The sequence below is a fragment of the Vanellus vanellus genome (genome assembly GCF_965231255.1).
Source record: "Vanellus vanellus genome assembly, chromosome: 1".
Lineage (NCBI taxonomy): Eukaryota > Metazoa > Chordata > Aves > Charadriiformes > Charadriidae > Vanellus > Vanellus vanellus.
Genome location: NC_138905.1, coordinates 96,713,161 through 96,734,796, shown reverse-complemented (window position 1 = coordinate 96,734,796; position 21,636 = coordinate 96,713,161). Strand labels below are relative to the sequence as shown.

The window sequence follows — 21,636 nt, the reverse complement described above, 5'->3', positions numbered from 1 at the left end:
TTCTTTGAGCTTTTTGGCTGTTTAAATTGATTTTCTGATCACATCAGCAATTAAACAACATTAGAGCTGTCTTTGTATTGTAAGCATTTCAATAATACACATATAATAGAAAAAAAACCTTTGAAAACAAATTCTTTATCTAGCAGGCAGATATAGACTCCTTTGCTGTTACCATCGGATAACAAAAGCCTTCAAAACAGTCTAAATATGTATGAGTAGAAACTAAGCATGACATGATCTGGACATAACAAGTGCTTTATAAATTAAATACACATTTGTGATTGAAGTTTTTTGCTGTTACTTAAACTGTCATGAGTGGAACAATGTTTTAACCCACACTTCTGCAACAAAAACAAAGCAAAAGCCCCATACCCTTGCCCTTCCCAGGACACAACTTCAAATCTTCAATTTCGTCATACATACATGGACTTGTCACCTGCAGCACATAAAAAGTAGTACAGAATCTACTAGTAAGCAAAGTTCCCATTTTTAAATGTTTACCTCTAACAAGTAAAACAATGTAAAACACCACATTGAATCTTGTAAAGCAGAGCTGCAACAGTGCTGCATAGCAGATGAAATCAGAAGCAATTGATTGAAAACTTGAAAAAGGGCAACTTCTGCTTTTTATCCTCTTTTCATCAGCAATTCAACCCATGTTTTTGCTATGTTCTAGAAATTTAGTAATCAGCCTAACAAGATATATATGAAAAACAAGATTCTCAAAATATCAGGTGCAGGTTTAATCTGTAAAATGGAGTTTACTTATTTTATAAATCAAATTGCTCTGAAATCTTCTGATAAACACCAAAAAAATACAGTCTTTTTCACTGGGATTTGAGTAAGCTAGATTTTGAATAAAGAAATTAAAAATGAAAGAAAAACATTTGTTTTGAAAGGTTAATAATCGAAAGGCTCAGGACAAGAATGAAAATATCAAAACCGATACAATCAGGTGACAAAAACGGAAAGAAAAGGAACACAGGGCTTTGAAAAATTTCGTGAAATAAATTTTTACATGTAAAGGAAAATACTTAACTGACAACCGAGAAATTCTTTCCATTCCTGTTTCATATTAAGTAACTTGAAAAATAACCAACCTCTTAACCTAAGTCCCTATTAAAATCCGTTTAGAAGCTTAAAGGTTTAAAGAAACTGATTTAAAAACATTTTATTGCTTCTATGTTTCAATATACAATACATACACAACTGGTAACAAGACAAGGATAGAAATGAAAAATTGTTTATAGTTCAACCAAATGACATATAAAAGCATAGTGTCCCCAGTCCTCATCCTAAAATATAATTAAATCCTCATTTTCTACTTTTCTACTCCCTGTCTATTCCAGAGCCCAAAGAAATGAAATGCTGGTCCCCATTCCAAATCAACTGGCAATTTCACTATCTAAAAGTTCATTAATCTGTTATTAAAAAATTAATCTAATTAATCTAAAAGGGAGAGGTTCTACCAGAAGGTGATTAGACATCTTTGCTAATAGCAGACATGTTCTCTTTCCCTCAATTGTCAAAACATTAAAAAAAAAAAAAAAATGTTCCTCCCTATCTGTTCTTGCTAGCTAACAGCAATATAAAGTTGCTGTTGAAGAGCAGTGGTGAGTACTGCAACGTTCAGAGAAGAAACATGCTGCCACGACACTTTCACACATGATATGGCTTTATGAGGAAAACCAAATGGTCCACGAATTAAGAAGTTTCAAGTCTTATTTTCGTTAACATTATTTGGATAGATTTGTTATTCAGGATGAAAGCCTTATACTCTACCTGTTTTAAAAAACACACCTGGAAAAGATGAAAGGTCATTCTGCATTGTGGTGATTTACCTTCCAAGACCTCAATTGCTGTGGTCTCTTTTTAGCAGAGGAAAAACTTCCATGAACATATTAAAGTAAGAAATAGTTACCAAAAGCTAATGTATGGACAGATACTATGTGAGGCAGCTGTCAGTAGGAACCGGCAAATTGCACCTCCTTAATTCTGATTTGAAAAGCTAAGAATAAATGCTATTTCAGCGTATGTGACTCCTCTAGTCATTTTTAAGCATCTTTAAATTGGTAAGTTTATAGATGGATGTTACTAACGACTTTTACAGGCTAAAAGCCTTTACATTTGTTTTTAAAACAGTTCTTGGTTGTCCTTCAAAGTGAACAAAACAAAACCCACTGCTCCTGTAGCTGGTAGCATTGGCTCTCTTGGGGCTCCAGCAATAAGAGCACAATCTTCCTAACATAGCAGCAAACCTGGTGAAGAGTAAAACATTTCTAATATGAAGACATTTCAAATATTCCATTCTGTGCAACCTACCAATTTGCCTTATTAATTTTTATCTTCTCTGTTTGCTCACAAAGACTCAAATTTCGTATTCTCCTTAAGCATGATGAGCTGCTTCAGAAGCACTCCACTACTGTTTTGACATACATCCCAGTAAAGCCACTGGTAAATACTACCTTTGGCCTGAGTGGGACCAGAAGTGAGACAACATGCAACACTTCTCTGCTGTTTAATTTGGGGGCTGAATTTAATCAAAACTTTGTTTTCAAAGTGCCACTAGTTAAAACTATAGGCAGGCTCAATCAAATTAGCAGCAGAAAACACCATGCCAAGAGGCCCAAGAGCCACCAGCAAAACCGCAAATATTTACCAAGCATCTGTATGAAGGGCAACCCTGTGTGTGTTCGGCTTTTGGGTGCGATTTTTTTGACCATTTATATTGGCAGCAGCAAAGCTCATGAATAAGCAATAAAACATAGAAGGGGCATCACTGCACAGCCTTAACACTAGCGTGTGCCAGTTACTGTCACCCATTGCCAAACATGGCCAAGTGCATTCGGGTTAGTTGGCTTCTCCATACAGATGCAATGTATGAATGATGTACAATAGTAATTACCAGAACCCCAGCTTTGCAGGAGCATAACGGAATAGCTTTATCTTACAGGGGAGGGAAACACTTTCATTAGTGAATGCTTCAAGCTTCGTAAATGCTTCAAGCTTCAAGTAGGCAAGCCTGCAACTTGAACTTGCAGAAACTGCCCGAGACAGTGTCTACACTGAGGTCATAATATACGCATCTCTCCAGTACAGACAAATCAAGAAGTAGACAGTGTATCAAAGCTCAGAAGAGATTCAATAGTACAGGAAACCAAACAAAAATACTATTTGCATTATTTAGCAGCCATTTGTAAACACCAAGAGTGCCTAACTAGTGTGCTCTATTAAATTCCAGCAAATTCTTCATGACTTAATACTGTAGATATTTTGATTGTGCTTCCTTGATTGATATTAGTGATTTTGGTACACCCCCTTCATATTCCTAATTAGGACTTTGAAACAAGAACAGACACTGTGCTTCTCTGACATACAACTGGGGGGGATGTCCCTCGAACTCTGGAACATTGAGAGAAAGACCGCTCCCAAAATCTTTCCCAGGTTCCACACACAGTTCTGAGCAGCGAAACAATCTGGCAACAGAATCAGTGTCGTACGGATTAAATCAAGCATACAGTGCAGACAACTACTAAAGCTAATAACCCACATAATTTCTTATTGAATCCGGTAAATTTAATTTAAGGTGCTCTCTAATAATCTCAGATACAAATGATAAGGTTGAAAGGAAACAACCTTGGAGGAAGATATGGCCTGAACAGTCAACTCCTCTTTACCACCCTTCACAGCTACCCAGAGTTAAGGCCACCCCACTTATACTGCATGCAAGGACAATAACCAGGGAACCAGAGTTCCTCCATACCATGCAGCATAATTTGATAGCTCCAAAGAGCAACTTTACATCGGCTACAGCAAAAGATGACATAGGGATACCTACTTGTGTTAAGTTTGCAGAGGGCACACGTAAGATAAAAATGCATCTATTTGATTCTTAACAATGACTTCTTTTGGGTGCAAGTTATGTGGCAAGTAATGAGCCAGAGACATCTCCCAGGCATCCACAAAGTGCACAGCAATTCCTGAGAACATTTTCCTCATGACAGAATCAAGCTGAAAGGAATACCAGTCACTGTTAAAGAGGCTCACTTCTGGCCCAAGCTCCTGAACATTAGCGGTTCTGATGATGATTGAAGTCTTGGGGCTGCGATCCAGCAGTTGAATAATTGATCTCCGAATGTTCCTCAGCCGCCGGATATACACTTCCACAGGGAAAGTGCTGAAGTGGGACCATATAGTTATGGCTATCACCGTGTTTCTCCCACCCACGATGCCATTCAGTTCATTGGCAATGTAGCGCAGTTCACTGCTAAAAACTGTTGAAAAGCGAATGGGTGGCCCGTGACAGCGGAACTTCAGTAGGATATTGTGCTTCAGGTCGACAGCCATGAATGGGCCCACGTTCTTAGGACTCCCCAGGTTGAATTCCACTAGATCTGAAAACCCAAGAGCAAGCATTAGTGAAAGACAGCGTAAGAGATTAAAACTATAAACAAGATGCTAGGACCACAGAGAAGGAAATCCGAACAAAATTCTAAGAACTCTAAAATGAAACAGAAGATGAGCATCATACATGTGTTAGCTACATATTTCAGACTGGAGTTTATGCGTGTCAAAATTTCCAAGACAGCATGCCCTTTCCAAGTTTCCCAAACTATATGCTTTACTCCTTCTTGTAGAAAAGAAGTTTTCCAAATAGACTCCTTCAGTCATTGTTGCTCTATGAATTCAGTGTTCATGGGAACCCTTCTGGCAACTTTAGGACTCCATTAAATTTAAGGATGACTTAAACTTGTAGACATTAAGGAGTCTCAAAGTCTGTGTTCCAACACAGTTTAATTGTTTTAGGGGTAAGGAAGGAATATCCGTCGTGTTAGGCTACTGAAATTCTGTTATTTAAGTTAAAATAATGGAAATACAAGAAAGGGTCCAAACCCAATCAACAGTAAGGGAAGCAATTTGCTACTTCATTGCAAAATTGTGTTACTGGGATGCTGCAAGGCCTTACACAGGCACCTAAGTGACTTCTGCTGTGTCCCCCAGGTGGCCACCTTAACTCACAGCCACAGAAGCAGTCCTCAATGGTGAAACGTTTTACAAGGACAACTTCGCAGATAGGCCTTGGAAATGGAGTCACCAGGTATGTTTCCAGTGTCTGCTCAAACATTTGACTAACTGCCTCTCTGCCAGCACTTCTGATGATGTTTTGTCTCTCTTCTTCCTTTGTTTTGTCATTGTCATTCAGTAAGATCAACTCTATGTCCAAGATGTGAGAAATAATGCTTTGCAAAGGCCTTTAAGGACAAAACCAAATTAAAAAAAAATAACCTGGAACAAATGCTGTCAGATATTCAAACCACTGCCTTATTGTAGAGTCTCCAAATAAGTGGATTACTTTTCCTTGCAAGCACTTGGTTATATCATCTGAGTTGTTAAAATGATGGATCCAGTGTGTTCTGGACCTCCACTGGTCTTCATAATAATAACCAGAAGGGGAAACTGTGGGATCTTCAGCTCTGTCCATACTGCTTGAATCTGGAAGAGAAGAATTCTTTGAAATTAACATGCAGCAAACCAGCCTCCATAACCTTCATGGACATATAGTCGGTGATGTATGAACATTTTCCCTAGTTTAAAGCAAAAGAGTATGATGTACCACGTAGATTAAAAAGCTTGATGCACCATACTTCTGTAAGCCCAAGTATTTAACCTCCTATTTCTGCAGCAAAACCTGCAACTACTGACAGAGTTGGTTGAACAATTACAGTTTAGCTTGGTTTAAACAGCATCTCTGATGAGAAAGTAAAAATACTAAGTATCTTGCATCTTTCACTTTTCGACAGAAACGCTCAATCGCCGATGTCTGCAAAATGTACAGAGGAGCACAGGCAGAAAGATCAGCAGATCATCTTCTTCCAGCCTGGGCCGGATCCCCGAAGCCCCAGGCCCCGCCGTCCCTCGGCCGCCTGACACCAGCAACGCGCTGTGCCAAAGCGCGCTGCTCCCCTCTAGCGGTCTGTCTGCCCACGGCAGCGCGGGGGCGCCTGCTCGGCACACCGGCCCCGCCCCGCGGCGGCAGCCTCTGCCCTGCGGCACAGGACACCAACCCCCAGGGGACAACCTGGTACCACGCAAATAAAAAAAAAAAAAAAATAAAAAATCGTCTATTGAATAACACACACAGAGACACTCCGGCTCCAACCACACACGCTACAAGAGTGAAGTCTGAACCATAAGGACTCCAAAACTCCAAAATGCCGGAATTAAAGCTATGACCAAGAATTTTATATATGCCCTTTAAGAATGTACGAATTATGAGTCTCTCTAATTCCATCAACTTCATACCTTCTCTCTGCTGTCTAGCACCTTCCACTTTTACTGCCTGGGATAGCATCCTGGTTTCAGGTAAAACAGGACCAATTTTTGTTCAGTAACTTTGCTTCTTAGCTGGGCCTCTTCTAACTACTGAAATTAACTGCATATTGTGCAGTGTTCGCTCTGGGAGTGATAAGACCAATGTTTATAGTTACTGCCCAGGCATGGTATGCAGAGAGGCTCCTGCTTATACTTAGTGCTATAACACCCAACAGCAGCTGACTTTGTTATTTGCCCCATTGAAGGGTCGGAAGTGGAAAAACGTAGAGGGGTCCCACCTGCAGGGAGGAGCGGACAGGACAGGTGACCCAAAACTGACCAACTGGGTATTCCATCCCATCTGCCTCATGCTCAGTATAAAGCTGAGGGATCAAGGTGTCAGCTCTCTTTCTTCAATGGCCAAAGTCCAAGGAGGACTCTGTTCGTCTGCCTTTGATCCAGATCCGGAATCCAGTTCCCATCCATCACTGAGTACAGCCTGGGACTTCCCCAGTGCCAGCTGCTGACATGACTGTCATCCTGGGAGCTTGATATGGGTTTGTATATTTCATTATTTCCTTTTTATTTTATTATCAATATTTCATTAAAGTAGTTTAGTTCCTTCTAAACCCATAAGTCTCTTTTTCCCTCCTCTGCCTCTCTCTTTGAAGAGAGGTGGGGGGAGCATCTGTCAGTCCCATCTGGGGTGCCATACGTCCCCAGTGGTCAGTTCAGCTTAAACCGGGACAGATAGGCTGTCCTCTGAGGAGTAATTAAACTACACCAGGGAAGCTGTGTTCTGCAGGACAGCCATTTAACTGGCAGAAATTGGATGGTACATTGCGAGAAAGGGCCAGAGATTACAAGAAGCTGCAGTTTCATGGTTATGTCAGTCAAACATTGCCATATTTCTCTTAGGATCCAGTGTGATACTAGTACCTGGAATTTCCATAAGGTCGTTACAGGTTTCTCCTTCACCACATGTGTATTCAAATACCTAAACTGAACAAGCATGGAGCTGTTCCCCGGCACAAACACCAGCTGTGTGGAACAGCCACATCCATCTGTTTAAACACTTTTACCCACTCTGGCGTGGAGACAACCTGTTAAGAACAGTCCCTGACCTGTCCTAACTTGCAGCTGCTTGGGAAAGCACACATTGCCACGGTCAAAATCATGCCAGGGACTGGTATGACTATGTAAAAGTACAGGCAGTGGAATTCCAGTACCCAGAAGCATCCTCTGATAGATGCTTCAATATAACACAGGTGTCACCAAATTCTAAACACTCAAAACATCAGGCCATAAGCATCTTTAAACGCCCATCCCTAGTAGGCATTTCTGGCCTCACTGTTTCTATACAATGTTCTCCGTATTTTGCATTGTAGATGTTAACCTCCTGAGACCCCGCAGGGACACTGTAAAAAGCAAACTACTATTATGCTTGTATAACATAAAGACTATAATCACAAGTACCACAGAAAAAGCCATTTAAAAATTTTATCTTTGGATGATTCTTTAAATTGGGAAACAGGGCCAATGAAAGAAGAGGGGAAAAAAAAAAAAAAAACCAGCTAGTAATGTTGACTCATCCAATATGTATGAAACAGGAATCCTACAAAGAAAAGGAAAAACCCTTCATATGGTCATATAATGAAAGACTTATTAATAATGCAAATTCACAACTTCAGTTCTTTTGTTTCTTGGGTTTTGATGTAAAAACATTTCCCTTTTTTACCTTTTAAATTGATTCTTAGACTATGCATATATATATAAAAATGCTACTAGAACAAGTTTTTGGTGCCTCACACTAAACGTAATACCAACATTTCAAATCTGTATATAGTATCATAACAGTTTTGCTCCAGAATTCAGAAAGCCATTACTTTTGGATTTTACAGAAGAAAGCAAAAGCTCCAATCTGAATAGCTACAAACGAAGAAGAGAAATAAAAGCTTCTATTTCAGAAAAATAAAGTTTTAAAAATCAACTTGATCTACATGTACCCCCAAACAGAAAAGTATGTGCAAAACCAACAGCAGAACGATGAATTTAAGCATGCCATCAATCCTAAAAAAATCTATATATCCACAATCATTATACCAATGTATTCAGTTTATTTATTCAGAGACTGTTCTTGGAAGGAATTTCCCTAAGGAATACTGTGCTACTCCTATCAACCCTTTCTAAGCCATCATTAATCCTCAGGAAATGCAGGCAGGCTTCGATCATCTGTAACTCCTGAAAAAAGGGTGATAAAGTTGAATTTCAAATTTGCAGCAGTTTCTGTGAGAAGATATATAAAATAAAAAAAGCAATAAACACGTCAACTAAAGGATCTGGAGAAAGAAAGTGGGGAAAGCATGCTGGCCTAATAACAGCACTTTATTTTTTTAACAAACAGCAAGACTAAAAGCAAGAAATGCTGTAGGCTGTTTTCTGTTAAGACTTTATTGCTCAGGTCAGGAGCTCTACCATTAAAGTCTCCTACAACCTTTTAGAGAAAAACACCTGAAAAGCTTTCAATTAAGAAGTAATTCTCAAGTATCACATTTTATGCAGGCTTTTTAGAGGCGTAAAAAGCATGCACATGGATATGAATGAGACAAAACCTTGAAGTTTAACTTAGTACGGACTGCCTCTTTGTTCTGTTTTTAAACAGGGTGCAGAACAATTAGGTTCTGGTCCACAATTGCAGGTTCTGACATCCTGTGGTAACAAAAATGACAGTAATACTTAAATGCAAATTGTCAAAAATCTGCAAAATTCTTAACACAGGAAGAAATTAAGAAACACCACACAGCTGGTTTTGCTAGATCAACTTGAGAGTTTGGTGAGCAGTTACTGTAAGACATTTTGCATCTCTGAGTAAATGCTAGGGAAAAAAAAAAAAAAAAAAAAAGACACTTTCGGGAAGAAAACAAACTTTTAATTTTTTGTTTTCTAAAAAATCCCATTTATGTATGTAATTCTAGACAATTTTGTTATTAGCACTGAACTTACAGTACAATAACACCCAAAAGCCCTCATTTTCTCAATACGAATTTGAAAGTTAATTTCTATCCCACGCTATGAAAACAAACAAGTGAACCATTACCTCATGTCTGTTTTTCTTTTTAAAAATTTAATTATGAATTATAAACAACAATCTTTTAAAGTTCACTTTACCTGTAAATGCCTTGGGCTTAACAATCACTGAATCAGGTCCACTGGAGAGTATTGGCCTTTTGATATTCACATCACTGGAACAAAAATTAATAGTAATAACATAGTAAGGCTGTGAAATTTGAAGGTAATATTAATCTCTTTTTCTTAACCCACTTCAAAAAAGCACATAGGACTTGCAATAAGAATTTTTTACTTTAAGTTTATTCCACCTACTGCAGTTGAATTCATTCTGTATCAATTTCCTCGATTAATATCACTATTCTGAATCAGAATTCAAAATTCTGTAGCACTAGGACACAAATCTTGTGCACACTATTACTGGCACAAACTTAGTTAAAGCTATCAAGCTATCAGAGGTCTGCAAGAAGCTTTGGGGGATTTACCACAAAGATGGAAAGTTCCCAGCTTGTGGTACGCGTACCACCGCCAGGAGACAAAGCATTGAAAGGGTATGCCACAGCAGCAGCTTCCAGCTCTGGCAGCTCTCCATAGGTGTTTACCACAGTAAATACCTCTGTTGAGGTATTTACCTTTCAGCCCCTGTAATCCCACAGCCTGCTCCACCGCAGATAGCGGAGCTCGTGGCAGTCCAGCAGCACCACCACCACCTGCAGTTCTAGCTGTAGACTGGGCTGTCAGTGGTGTGTCCTACCTTGGAAGGTGAGGACGGTAGTACCAGCCAATGTCCAACCAACTTCAAATATCTCCAGCAATAAGGTCTTCCAGTAGGACAGCAATATGCTGAACACAGAAACAAAGCTCATCCCCCCAAGCCCCAACGGACCTCAGAAGTATTTGTTGGTGGAAGGAATTCTGATCATTTTGTGTTGGACACATATTACTATTGTACAACTGCAACAGATGCAGAGATTTAATTCTAGGCTCTTGTTCTGTTTTTTTTTGTTGTTGTTTGTTTTTTTGGTTTTTTTGTTTTTTTTTTTTGCTGTTTTTAAAGAGCATCCCCATCTAATGTTTTTCTCTATTTAAAAAATAAATTATTTGGAATTCCTATAAGCCATTTCAGTCAAGGATCTCGGAGCTGAAGGAAACAAACAAAAACCAAAACAACCAAAAAAAAAAATTCCCGCTCCCATTTGGAAGAAACACCAATCAGTGTCAGCCATTTTTTACCAATGAACTGCCTGAGGCACAGAAAGTCAAAAGACCCACTTACAAACTTCATAAGGAATAGCCAAAAACCAATTCCACTGATATTTACTTTTGATTTCTGGTCTTGAGTTACAAACATGCAGACACACTTTCCTAATTAAACTATTTGGAGCTGCTACTCTAAAATCTTTCCCAATTTCAGCCTCAAGTGGACATACTGCTGAAACACTTTCTTTCAATACCTTTTTTGGACAGCAAGGGAGTAGCCTACAGCTACAATTCTGGCACTACACAGTAGCTAACTGTCTAATTTCAGCTGAGAGTATATACAGAAGCAGTCCTATGACATCTACTCATGTGTTAAGAGATGTATCTTTTTAAAATGCTGAACACAGAAGAAAAAATAATGATTGTGAAACTAATTTAACTTGACACTTTATATAACATGCACAGATCATTTCCACTTGCACAGGTATCGCTCACCAATTTGTTGCACCAGGTGTTTTTTTCATGAGTGACTTAAAATTATTCCTAAGATTTGAAAGTCATACTAAGCAACAAGGAACACATAGCATTACATGTAAGATGACTTTTGCTGAGGATAAAGGCAATTGGTATTTTGTGTAAAAATAAGCCTAAAACCTGGACTTTTTTAGGTAATTCAGGCTTGGCCACAAATACATCTCAAAGCATTGTTATTGGTATTGCAAGCATAGCTGTGGAAACAAAAAATAAGGTAACAGTTCCCCAAACCACCACCAGATTTAGACAGCATGCTCTTGTGAAATTTAGCAGCAGGGTTGAATTCAAAGCATAGAGAGAGAACTACACTCCAAATTTCTTTAGTTTAAGGTTACTCTGTTTTTGCACAGCTGAATAGAGGGGAAGAGAATATTCAACAGTTCACATCAAACACCTGCTCCTGCAGATACACATCTCCTCTAAGACAATCTGTCATATTTCCCCAATAACCTAAAGTTTATATTTAAAAAAAAAAACTTGACTGAGTATATATAAATTCAACAACATACATACCTTTGGAAAAAGAGGCTTTCCTCTTGAGTCAGAAGACCTTTTTGATATCCACCCTTTGCATGGCTAATTCGGCTGGCACAGGACAGTTTTCGAGGCTTGTAACAGAACCATGGCTCACCCGTGTACAGATCCGTGAAGTTACAGACTGGGAGATCTCCAGGCAAGCACACATTGCACTCAGTGGTTTCTGAATACCTCCCAGACTTGAATGAGCTTTTGAAATAGACCCTGTCTGGCCTTTCTTCTCGTAAACGCAGGAGGACTTGGATTGCTTCACTTGGATGGACAAGCGACACAGAAACTTCGACCTCACCTGGCCAAAGCAGGGTAAAGAAGACTTTGTAAAAGCCGTTATGGCAATCTACAATCCTTCCTGTTGCTCCAGCTTTCAGCAGAGGAGAATGAATTCGTGCCTGTAGGTAGTCTCCACCATACTGCTTGGCTTTTCCTTGGAAATCCTTCATACGAACAAGCACCTCTAACTGATCACCCACCTTGAAGAAATTGCTGGGTTTCACAATCACAAAGTCACTACGTGCAGGATCAGTGCTTTGTAGAAAGGCAATTTTGCCCTCAGGGGGTTTTGGCCACCGTATCGCAGCAAGCAACGATTCCTGCTCCGCTTGTTCTCTTTTGGACAAAGTCTGCTGCTTATAACTACAGTAAGGCTTCCTCGTAGTTTTGGTTGTCTGTGATAGAGAATGCTGGACATTGTTTTCTGTTATCCAATTTAATCCTGAAACAGTGTCATCATCCAGGTGCTGGGGAGGAAAAAGATTACCTGAAACTGCTACTAAATGAAACACTATGAATAATGGATGTTTGTCAGGCAACAATCTCAAAAACTGGGCTTTGCTTTACAGAGCTTTGAAGCTGACCAAATGAAGCAAATTTATTAAAATACACAGATCTATTACTTTCACTGTGGTCTTTCTAAAGAAAGAAGTGGTTACCACGCTCCAGCAAAGAGGCTTTTATATAAATCAGGCCAAATATTTTCTGTGGTAGTATTTTGGCTACCAGTGTATTCTGTAAATATCAGCAACGTGAAAAAAATTACAAAAGGTTGTGTGAATAAATCATAAATTGTAACTCATGATTAATTTTCTTACTGTAGTAACATTTTAGTCTTCAAGCACAATGAGGTCTAGTAGCTGCCCAATATAATGCAAGGAAATAGGGTTTCTTTGCAACATTACACTGCAGATGAAGCTAATGCACCCTCTTCTAGAGAAGTCTGCTGCCTGTAGTAGCAGCTGCGGTCATTTATCTGGTCACGCTCGCATTGCTTCTTATCTAATTATCTGAAATGTGGGTTTCCCTGTAGTGTACAGATTGAAAGAAATGGAAGAAAAGAAAGGAATGCTTCAGGGGCAATGAATTCATGAACTAGCGGGCAAGTAAAATAGTCTAGGACGAGCTAGGACTAAACTGGAAAAAAAAAAAAAAATATTTGTTTGTTTATTTTTAAGATTTTAAAATCTATATAGAGCTTCTTCTAAAGCCAAATGAAACACAACCAGAGCATCCCCTAATCCACACAAGAGTTTAAAAATTAAAATAGTTAAATACAACACTAGACTAAGAGAGCAGGCTTCTGCTGTGACTTGAGAACAGTGTCCAAAACTATTTTTATGCAAATAACTGCAGAGATACCATCTTCTTCATGACATCACACAATTTTGCAGGTTTGCATTAGGGAAATTTGAAAAATAGCACAATCTAAGACTTGAGAGCTACCTGTGAGATTTCTTATCAGCAAATCCAAACTTACACCTCAAATATGCACAAAATCAGCAGTAAAGGAATACTAAATTATAGGATGTATATAGTAGAACTTATCCATACTCGTATTTCACAGAGAGCTAAAATACATCAAACCGTTTTTCAAGCAAAGGTTTATATTATACAACATACCATTCACATGGCATCAGAGAATAAGCTAGTTTAGATTTGAAAGATTGCTAAGAAATTAAAACTACGCTATTTGAAATTTTTTAAAAGATCATTGTACTTACCAATATCCTACAGTTTTCCATTTACTTCCTCCATAATTAACTGCTCAGTAACATACTAGAGTTCACAATGCTTACATTACAGCCTTGTTTATTATAAACCTTTCTTAGTCTGTTGAAATATCACCTACAGTATATATACATACTAAATAGTTCACCCCCTGCTACATTTTATTTAAATTTGCCAGTATATTAAAGTCATTTGAACAACACAGAGATTCAACATACTCTTTTAGAAGAAAGGTAAGCCTAACAAGCAATAGAAACAGGCTTTCGAAGCCTGTTACACAAGAAGTTGGTTTTGATCAGCTTAAGAGTAAGAGGATAATGAGAACACTAGGATGTAGGATGGATAAACAGAATCTTCTCTGTTTGATATCTCTGGTAACTATAAAATCTGCAATTGTAAATTGTTACGTTTTAACTATAAAAATTGACAGGTACCCACAGATACACAAAATGTTATTATCACAATAGGAGCTTTTGCTTCTGTTTTACATTTCCACCCAGGATTTAACAAATTTTCCCTGAAGGTCATGTGAGGTAATTCATAATTATTTCCATTTTCCATCACAGCAGGCAAAAATGCAAATGTATCACTACACATTACTTTTATTAATCCAATAAATTTCAGGCAAAGCTGGGAATGAATCTCAGGCACAGTTCTACTTTAAATCTTGCCCACATGCATTCTTGAACTAAGCCAAGTTTCTATTTTTGGATATCTTCACAACTTCTTGATTTCACTTGCTCATGCATATACATAACAGGAAACACTGCATGGAAATATTTTTAAAAGTTAGCTATATATTTTGACGCATCCAACAAGCTGGTAACCATGTCTCAGTCAGCAGAACTATTTAAGCATTTTCCTAAGAATGGGTGGAGAAGGGCAATATGTGTATTTGATTAATTCTGCTGTTCAGTATAAGCTCTCAAGAGAAAGTTTCTGTATTTCAGCTGGTTCTTCAATGGTTCATACTTCAAAGTCGGGGGGGCATGGGAAAAAAAATCTTTTCAAATGAAGAAGAGAGATGGCTATCTAAGAAGGCCTTAAAAACAGACCTATCACTATTTTTAACTTTCTATAAATTTCTTCAGGGTTTTTAACCCAGTCTTTCTGACAGAGATGCAAAATGTCAGTCATGGCCTAGCTAGCCTTTCTGAAGTCTTTCCAAGGGCTGTATCTTCCAGTGGAAAAGGGTGCAGAGAACAGCAAACCAACAAACTCATACATTCAGAAGACAGAGCCGAGAACATAGTTTGATGTCTCTTAAGCAGTCCACCTACACAGCCTTTTTAACATAGCACCAGGCCAAAGCTCTTCACTTGTATGCAGCTGAGAGCCTGGACAAGCGCTGTTGCTTCAACTCGAGCATCCCCGGGTTGTGACCCATCAAGCAGAATAGAACACACCACAGATTTTTCCTCAGTCAATCTTCAAGGGGAAAAAAAAAAAAAAACAACCCAACCCTATGAAGGTAAAACCAGAACTTCTTCAATATCCTGAAGGACAATTCTTTCTGTAACATCCTTGTTCATCTTTACAGCCTTCTCCCAAGCCCAAACAGGAACACATATTATTGCATGAATTATAAGCTTATGTGTGAAAGTAAACTACAACATGTATGCTATTCGCAGGATAAAATACTACAGATTCCATTTTCCAGTTAAGGCAGGGAAAGCTTCAGAGTTAATTAATATTCCAAAGTTCCTTGACTGGAATAGAAAAGCTTTCCAAACCGTCTTCCTTTCTTAAGTGCTTCCCAGGCTTATCTCCAAACAGGTGCTCAAACTCTCCTGTCCCTATGGATACACATGGCTCATCCTGAGGCAGATTAATAGCTTAGTGTGTCCCCACTCCATTCCCTACCCTCTCCACTGGCATTTCCAAATCTCTCTGGCTCCTGTACGTTAAGAAGTCATACTGAGCCCGTGCAGAACTGCGGGCTCTCTAGTTAGAAGCCAAAATAAAATAGAATTTCTTTAAGTTGGGCAGATAAATAGCATTTCTCAAGATTTCTCAAGAGTCCTCTTCCTTTATCTGATGACACAGACTCCTTTAGTTTTTAATACAACTTCCATGTTGCATAACACTTGCCCTGCTTTGTTTATTTGCATATATACTCCATTCAAGGTGTCTTGATTTTGAGTGTGATTCCCAAGGGGTTTGTTTGGTGGGTTGGTTTTAGCTGGGAGAGGCGGGTGTGTATGTTGGGTTTTTTGTTTGGGCTTTTTTTGTTATTTTTTATTTGCTGCGTTCTGAAGTTAACCAGAACCCAAATGCATAATTTAATGCATGTCTGCCAAGTAATCAGGCAGGACAGAATGGATTACATGTCAATTAAGCAGAAAAAAATCCACAAGCTGTTCCTGGTGCATGAAAGATGTCATAAAAAGGAAGCTGCATTTTCAGGAGAACTAATAAAAGTTTCAGCTCAACTCCTCAGCTTTTAGTATTCTCACTGCCAACTAAGCAAAAATTATATATAACATATAGCCCCATCCAGGCAATCACACTCTCAGAGATATTCTAGAAGGGTCACAGGGTACTTGGTTAGACCTGCAATGAACACTTGTCCTCAGTTAAACACAGTAATGTTGGTGGCTGATAAAGTGGAGTATTTCAATTGCTGATGAAAAGGCAGAACCCCATCTCAATGCCCAATATCTTCCACCAGCTGTAACTCTTAGCTTGGCCTAGTGCATTCAGAACAATTGCTGTGAACCTGCATGTCATTAACATTAGAGCAGGAAATATCACAGGAGATTCCCAGGTGACAGGCATAGGGGGCAAGGGTGAAGTTCTAGTTTGCCCAATAGGGAGTCTTAATTTATGCAGCAGACAATATTTGAAACTGAACAAATACCAATTACTGAAAGGTCAGTCATCTTATTTTCAGTAATTTTACACTCCAGGTACTTTATCTCTATATTTTATCAAAGACAGGCATGAGATCAGTTCACTGTCTCTATTGTCTCACAATGCTGAGTGGATACTAAGTTACCCTAAATGTCAACGCCAATCCTAAAAAGCCATCACCTGACAGACAAATATTCCAGCAATAATCTAAATAAGATGATGCAGTTATCTTTTGTAGGCACCTGCAATTTAGCAGCAAACAAAAAACTGTTTTACGTAGTTCTTTTGTTCAGCTTCAGCTGTTTGATTCCATATACTTTTCCTTCATCCTTGCAAGAAACTTCCCCTCTCCCTATACACTCTCTTTTCTAAGTGCTTTTCAATAAAAGAATGCTCACAACCAATGCTGAAGTGCCTCTGTCACTCTAAAAGCAAATGATACAAATATACAAACTCTCCTGTATCTTAAAGGGATGATGTTGCTCCTTGGCAACAACCTGATACTTCATGGAAAATAATTGAACATTTTATCTGTCTGGCTATGAAATGTTTTGTGGACAGCTTGATTTATTTTGGCAGGGGGGTAATTTTTTTTTTTTTTTTTTTTTTTTTTAAAAACACAAGGTAAGAAAAGTAAAATTCTGACATGGGTAGGACTGTTGAGAGTGTATGGTTAGTAGCTTAAGAATTCACGAGGGAGACTCCAACATGAAAAAGTATAAAATCCTAAAGAGAAAAAAGAGGGAGGCTAGCTGGGAGCTAGCTGATAATTGCCTTAGCTCTTTAGCGTCAGCCAGCTGGATTAGATGATTTGGGGATGAGAAGCATGTCTGATGCATTTGCAAACATGTTTTAAACAGTAAGAAACAATAAGTCCTCCTTCCAGAGCCTGAATGGATTTGGTTACAGACATTCTGTGAAAGCTTTCTAAGACTTTTTCTGGCTTTGATCTCTGACTGAAAAGAATCAGCGTAGATACCTATACTAGACTGCCTAGAAAGCTATGCCAAAGACAGAGACAAATACCAGAGCAGAAAAGTCAAGACAACAAAACGGGTTGGAGTTGCATGTTACCGCATAAAGATTTACCAGCAAAACAATACTTAACTGAGTTTGGAATATCAGATATGTAAAGGTCAACAAAGCCATGTAGATACTTATCATGAATAGCGGCAAGAAAAAGCAGAGAGTGAACACCCATACTGCATTTTTCATTTCACTCTCAAAGCTCTGCCAGAGCCCTTTTCTCTGAGAAACATAATTTGAAAAAAAAAAAAAAAAAGAAATAAAATAGTCTAAGGTTCAAAATACCAAAACTGTTCATGGCACATCCTAGGCAAAAAAACAGCACAGAAAGAGACAACAAAAGGAAAGCCGCCTTCTATGTTACATAAAAATGATCGCGCTAACTCAAACTAAAAGCCCATCAAACACAGTATTTTGATTTCCAGTAGTTTCCAACTGCAGGCATGTGGGAAAAGAATACAGGCCAAACATGTTGTGATACTTCCTCCTGAAGACTTAATCCAGTTTCTAGCACTTTATAGCTTAGAGACTTACTAAACACTAGGGTTGACAACTTTGAGATTTAGTATCCCCTAACGGATTTTTCTTCTATAAATTCACCCAGACATTTAGCAGCTACACAGTCTTACTGCAAAGACTTCTACAGCTTTGCTGCAATCCATAACAGCACCCCCCACCCTGCTTCCTTTGAATTAAGCATCTGCACTTTTTATTTAACGTCTCCACTAGTACTGGAATAGGCAACAAACATTCATTCTTTAGTTAACGATCCTATGCCACTTGTGATTTAGACCTCTCAAACATCTTCCTTGCCCTTATCTGAACCTCTTCCAATTCAAGTATATTTTTGGGGGAGTGAGAGGGAATTTTACAGCCCCTTTTGGATCAACTCATTTGGGCATCAACAGCCAGGAGAAAAAAAAAGACTCTGCAAGTAGGATACACACAACTTAAAAGCATAAAGCAATTATTTATTGGCTAACATGCATAAAAGATGTCTAGAATTTAACAAGATATTGGGCTAAGCATTATTATGCTCACCCAGCAAATGCTGCACTGGATAGTCTGGCCAGGCAGGCAGCCAATGGGCAGGGTCAGCCTCCAAGGCTCCCTGGAACGGATCCTCCATGATTTTATCTGTCTTGGCTTTAGCCTGGGGTTACTGACTACTGCAGTTTGAAAGTACCTCTGTACTAAAGTGAAAAGTAAAATGAAGAAATATGCAAGTCAGACACAGCAGAGGGGAAAAGGAAAAGGCAGAGAAAAGTTGCATCAGTACAGGCTGGAGATCAACTAGCTAGCTAACAGCTCTACAGAAAAAGACCTAGGGATTCCAGCGGACCGCAAACTGACCATGTGTCAACAGCATAGCGCTGTGGCAATGAATTAACAAGAGCATAACCGGCTGATTGAGCAAAGTGATAATTCCCCTCATCTTGACCTTGGTGAAGCCATATCTAGACCACTGCGTCTGGTTTTCGGACACCCCATATCAGAGTCTAACTGGAGAGACCAGCTAAGAACCCCTGAGATGATTAGGGGACTGGACGTACATGACCGAAAGGAGACACTAAGGGAACCAGACGTTTGTGGTTTTTTTAAGAGTCTGCAGAAGACTGAGAGGGGATCTAACTGCAGTCTTTCACTATCTAAAGGGGAGTTACAAAGGAACTGAAGTCAGAAGTACACGCTAAAATGACAAGAGGCAGCTTCCGCCTACACATAAGAGAAACATTCTTCCCCATGACAGGGGTGCGGAACTGCAACAGGCTGCCCAGGCAGGTTGTGAAACCTGACCATCCTTGAAAACTGTCAAAACGCAACAACACCCTGCGCAATCCAAGCTAACTTTGAAGTTAGCCCTTTGAGGAGGGCGTAGGATTAAATACCTCCAGACATCCCTTCCAGCCTGAATTTTCTGTGATTCCTAGTCGTAGCTCAATGCTGTCAGTCACAATTCTAACCCTACGCTCAAAGAGGAATAACGTTCCTCAAGCCCTCTTGGAGAATAAACAGGCTCCACTTACCTCTAACTGAAAAAAATTATGGACCAGCACCACGATAGCCAGCACTGCCATAAGCAGGCAGAAGATTTGCAATCTGAACGAGTCACGCCACATTGTCCGCTCATGTCTTCCCCTCCCATGTTAGACGCTGCCATGACTTCCATTCACCACAAACATGAATGTCATTTCGTCTCAGTAGTGCACAAGAGAATTCAGCAGACTTCCACTTCATTCCTGCAAATGTATATACAAAAATTATATTAAGACCCCAAAATATTATTAGAAATAAAGTAGAGCATAACACTGAAAGCATATAAATGGCAGAACTTTGCACAGCAACAACTAGTACAATAGAACTGTTACGACAGATTTTTGTGGCATTAATCTCAAGAGTGCTATCTATTATGTTACTTAATTGTCGTGGGCATATGAAGGCAAAACTTTATCATAACGCCATTCTCACTTGTATTTGATACAACAACAAAAAAAAAAAGGCAGAAGAGTGCAAGATTTCTTTCTTGCAACCAAAAAAACAAAACAACCAACCACCACCCTATTTATCCATTAGGCCACATTATCGCCATCATGAGCCCAAGACTTTTAGCTGAAACTTGTGTTTTTAGACATGTCCCTATTTACCTGATTAGACATTCCAATACATTGTTCTTAAAGGCTAAGGTCTGAAGCAAGTCTGGATAAGCAAGATAAAAGATACTTTCTCCAGTTTTCTGTTGGGGAGAGGGGAAATAAATAGCTGTAACACCTATCAGTTAAACAGGAGATATTAACATAGTTGAACACACTAAAATTGAACTTCATAAACCTTCTATAAAGTTATATTACATCCTCCCCACTTTTTTTTTTTTTTTTACCATTCCTTTACATCATATACTCTTATGCAGTTCTAATGGTAAAAAAAGTAAACTTCTGGGAAGAATGCAAGGTGTTGGGTTTTGGTTTTGTTGTTTGTGATTTTTTTAAATAAAATCTAATAAAACCCACTGATAAACAGTTTTCACAGCTTAATACTTATTCAGTTTGACCTTTACATCTTCCTTCTTTTTTAGAGGGACAATTTTGAGGCAGTCATTTTGCAAGCAAAAAGGGTACCATTCTTGCAGAAGGATAAGCTCTAAACTTGGCAACAGACAACAGATGGCATGGAGAGACAGTCAAAAGACACCAGTCTCTTCAAACCTAATATTCTCAAAGCAGCATTACTCATGCCATCCACCGAGTGCAACAACATAATCAAATGATTAGATACACTATTTATAGAAAGTTGTACAAAGTTTAACTGCAAAGTTATACTATTTCTTAAGACTATATGAAGAATGGTGTGCAAATTTAAATTAAACATAACGATACATTAAATATCAAAATTGGATAATTAAATCATTCATTAAATGAACATAGACTAGAAAACTAAAATATATTACTGGTATAACCAGGACAGTCTCAAAATAGACTGCACATGAAATTGCTTTACAAGGATTATAGGGATTATAACTTCAAATGCTTTGCTGAAAATTACAGAGATTGTATTTCTGACTGATGAACAAGCGTTGAAAGAGCAAGATGTCCATTAAAGTATCAAACCAACAAAATGCAACAAAACCACAGCTTTGTTGGAACAGTGCAGCGCTGGTATAAAGTATTAAATTTGTATAAAATACCAAATCGGGTTTTAAATGATAACTGAAAACAAACATACTTAAATACACTAAAATACTAATTTAAGGCAATATATGACTATTTGATGAACAAATACATTAAAGAAAAAGGGACTTTCCAATTTTGTTGCTGATAATTCTCTTCAAATCACTGAAAAGCACAAGGCACTGAAAATGAGTAGAATGTGATTTCATACATCTAAAAAGGCCACGGAGGCTGCTCCCACATATTTTTGTCCAAAATCTTCTGTATTTCTGTAAACGTCACATGTTCTAAAACGTTCAAGTGTACAGGTTTAGAGCTTGCTTTAAACTAAAGGTCTTAACATACTTCCAGTTTCATCATCCCTGAATAATTGATCTAGTTCATTTTTTTATATAATGGAAGCACGTAAGTGTGCCAAAAAGCCTCAGATTCTTACCCTATT

General features: G+C 38.5%; 1 protein-coding gene across 1 annotated transcript; it reads right to left on the bottom strand.

Annotated features, from left to right (window-relative positions):
- Positions 1 to 3,362: 3,362 nt before the first annotated feature.
- On the bottom strand, positions 3,363 to 19,649 carry NXPE3 (neurexophilin and PC-esterase domain family member 3; the record flags this gene model as incomplete). Its single annotated transcript, XM_082497557.1, has 5 exons — positions 3,363 to 4,394; positions 5,287 to 5,493; positions 9,481 to 9,554; positions 11,626 to 12,386; positions 19,557 to 19,649. The coding sequence occupies 5 exons, from the start codon at positions 19,647 to 19,649 to the stop codon at positions 3,844 to 3,846; spliced, it is 1,686 nt and encodes a 561-aa protein (XP_082353683.1). The 3' UTR covers positions 3,363 to 3,843.
- Positions 19,650 to 21,636: the final 1,987 nt, after the last annotated feature.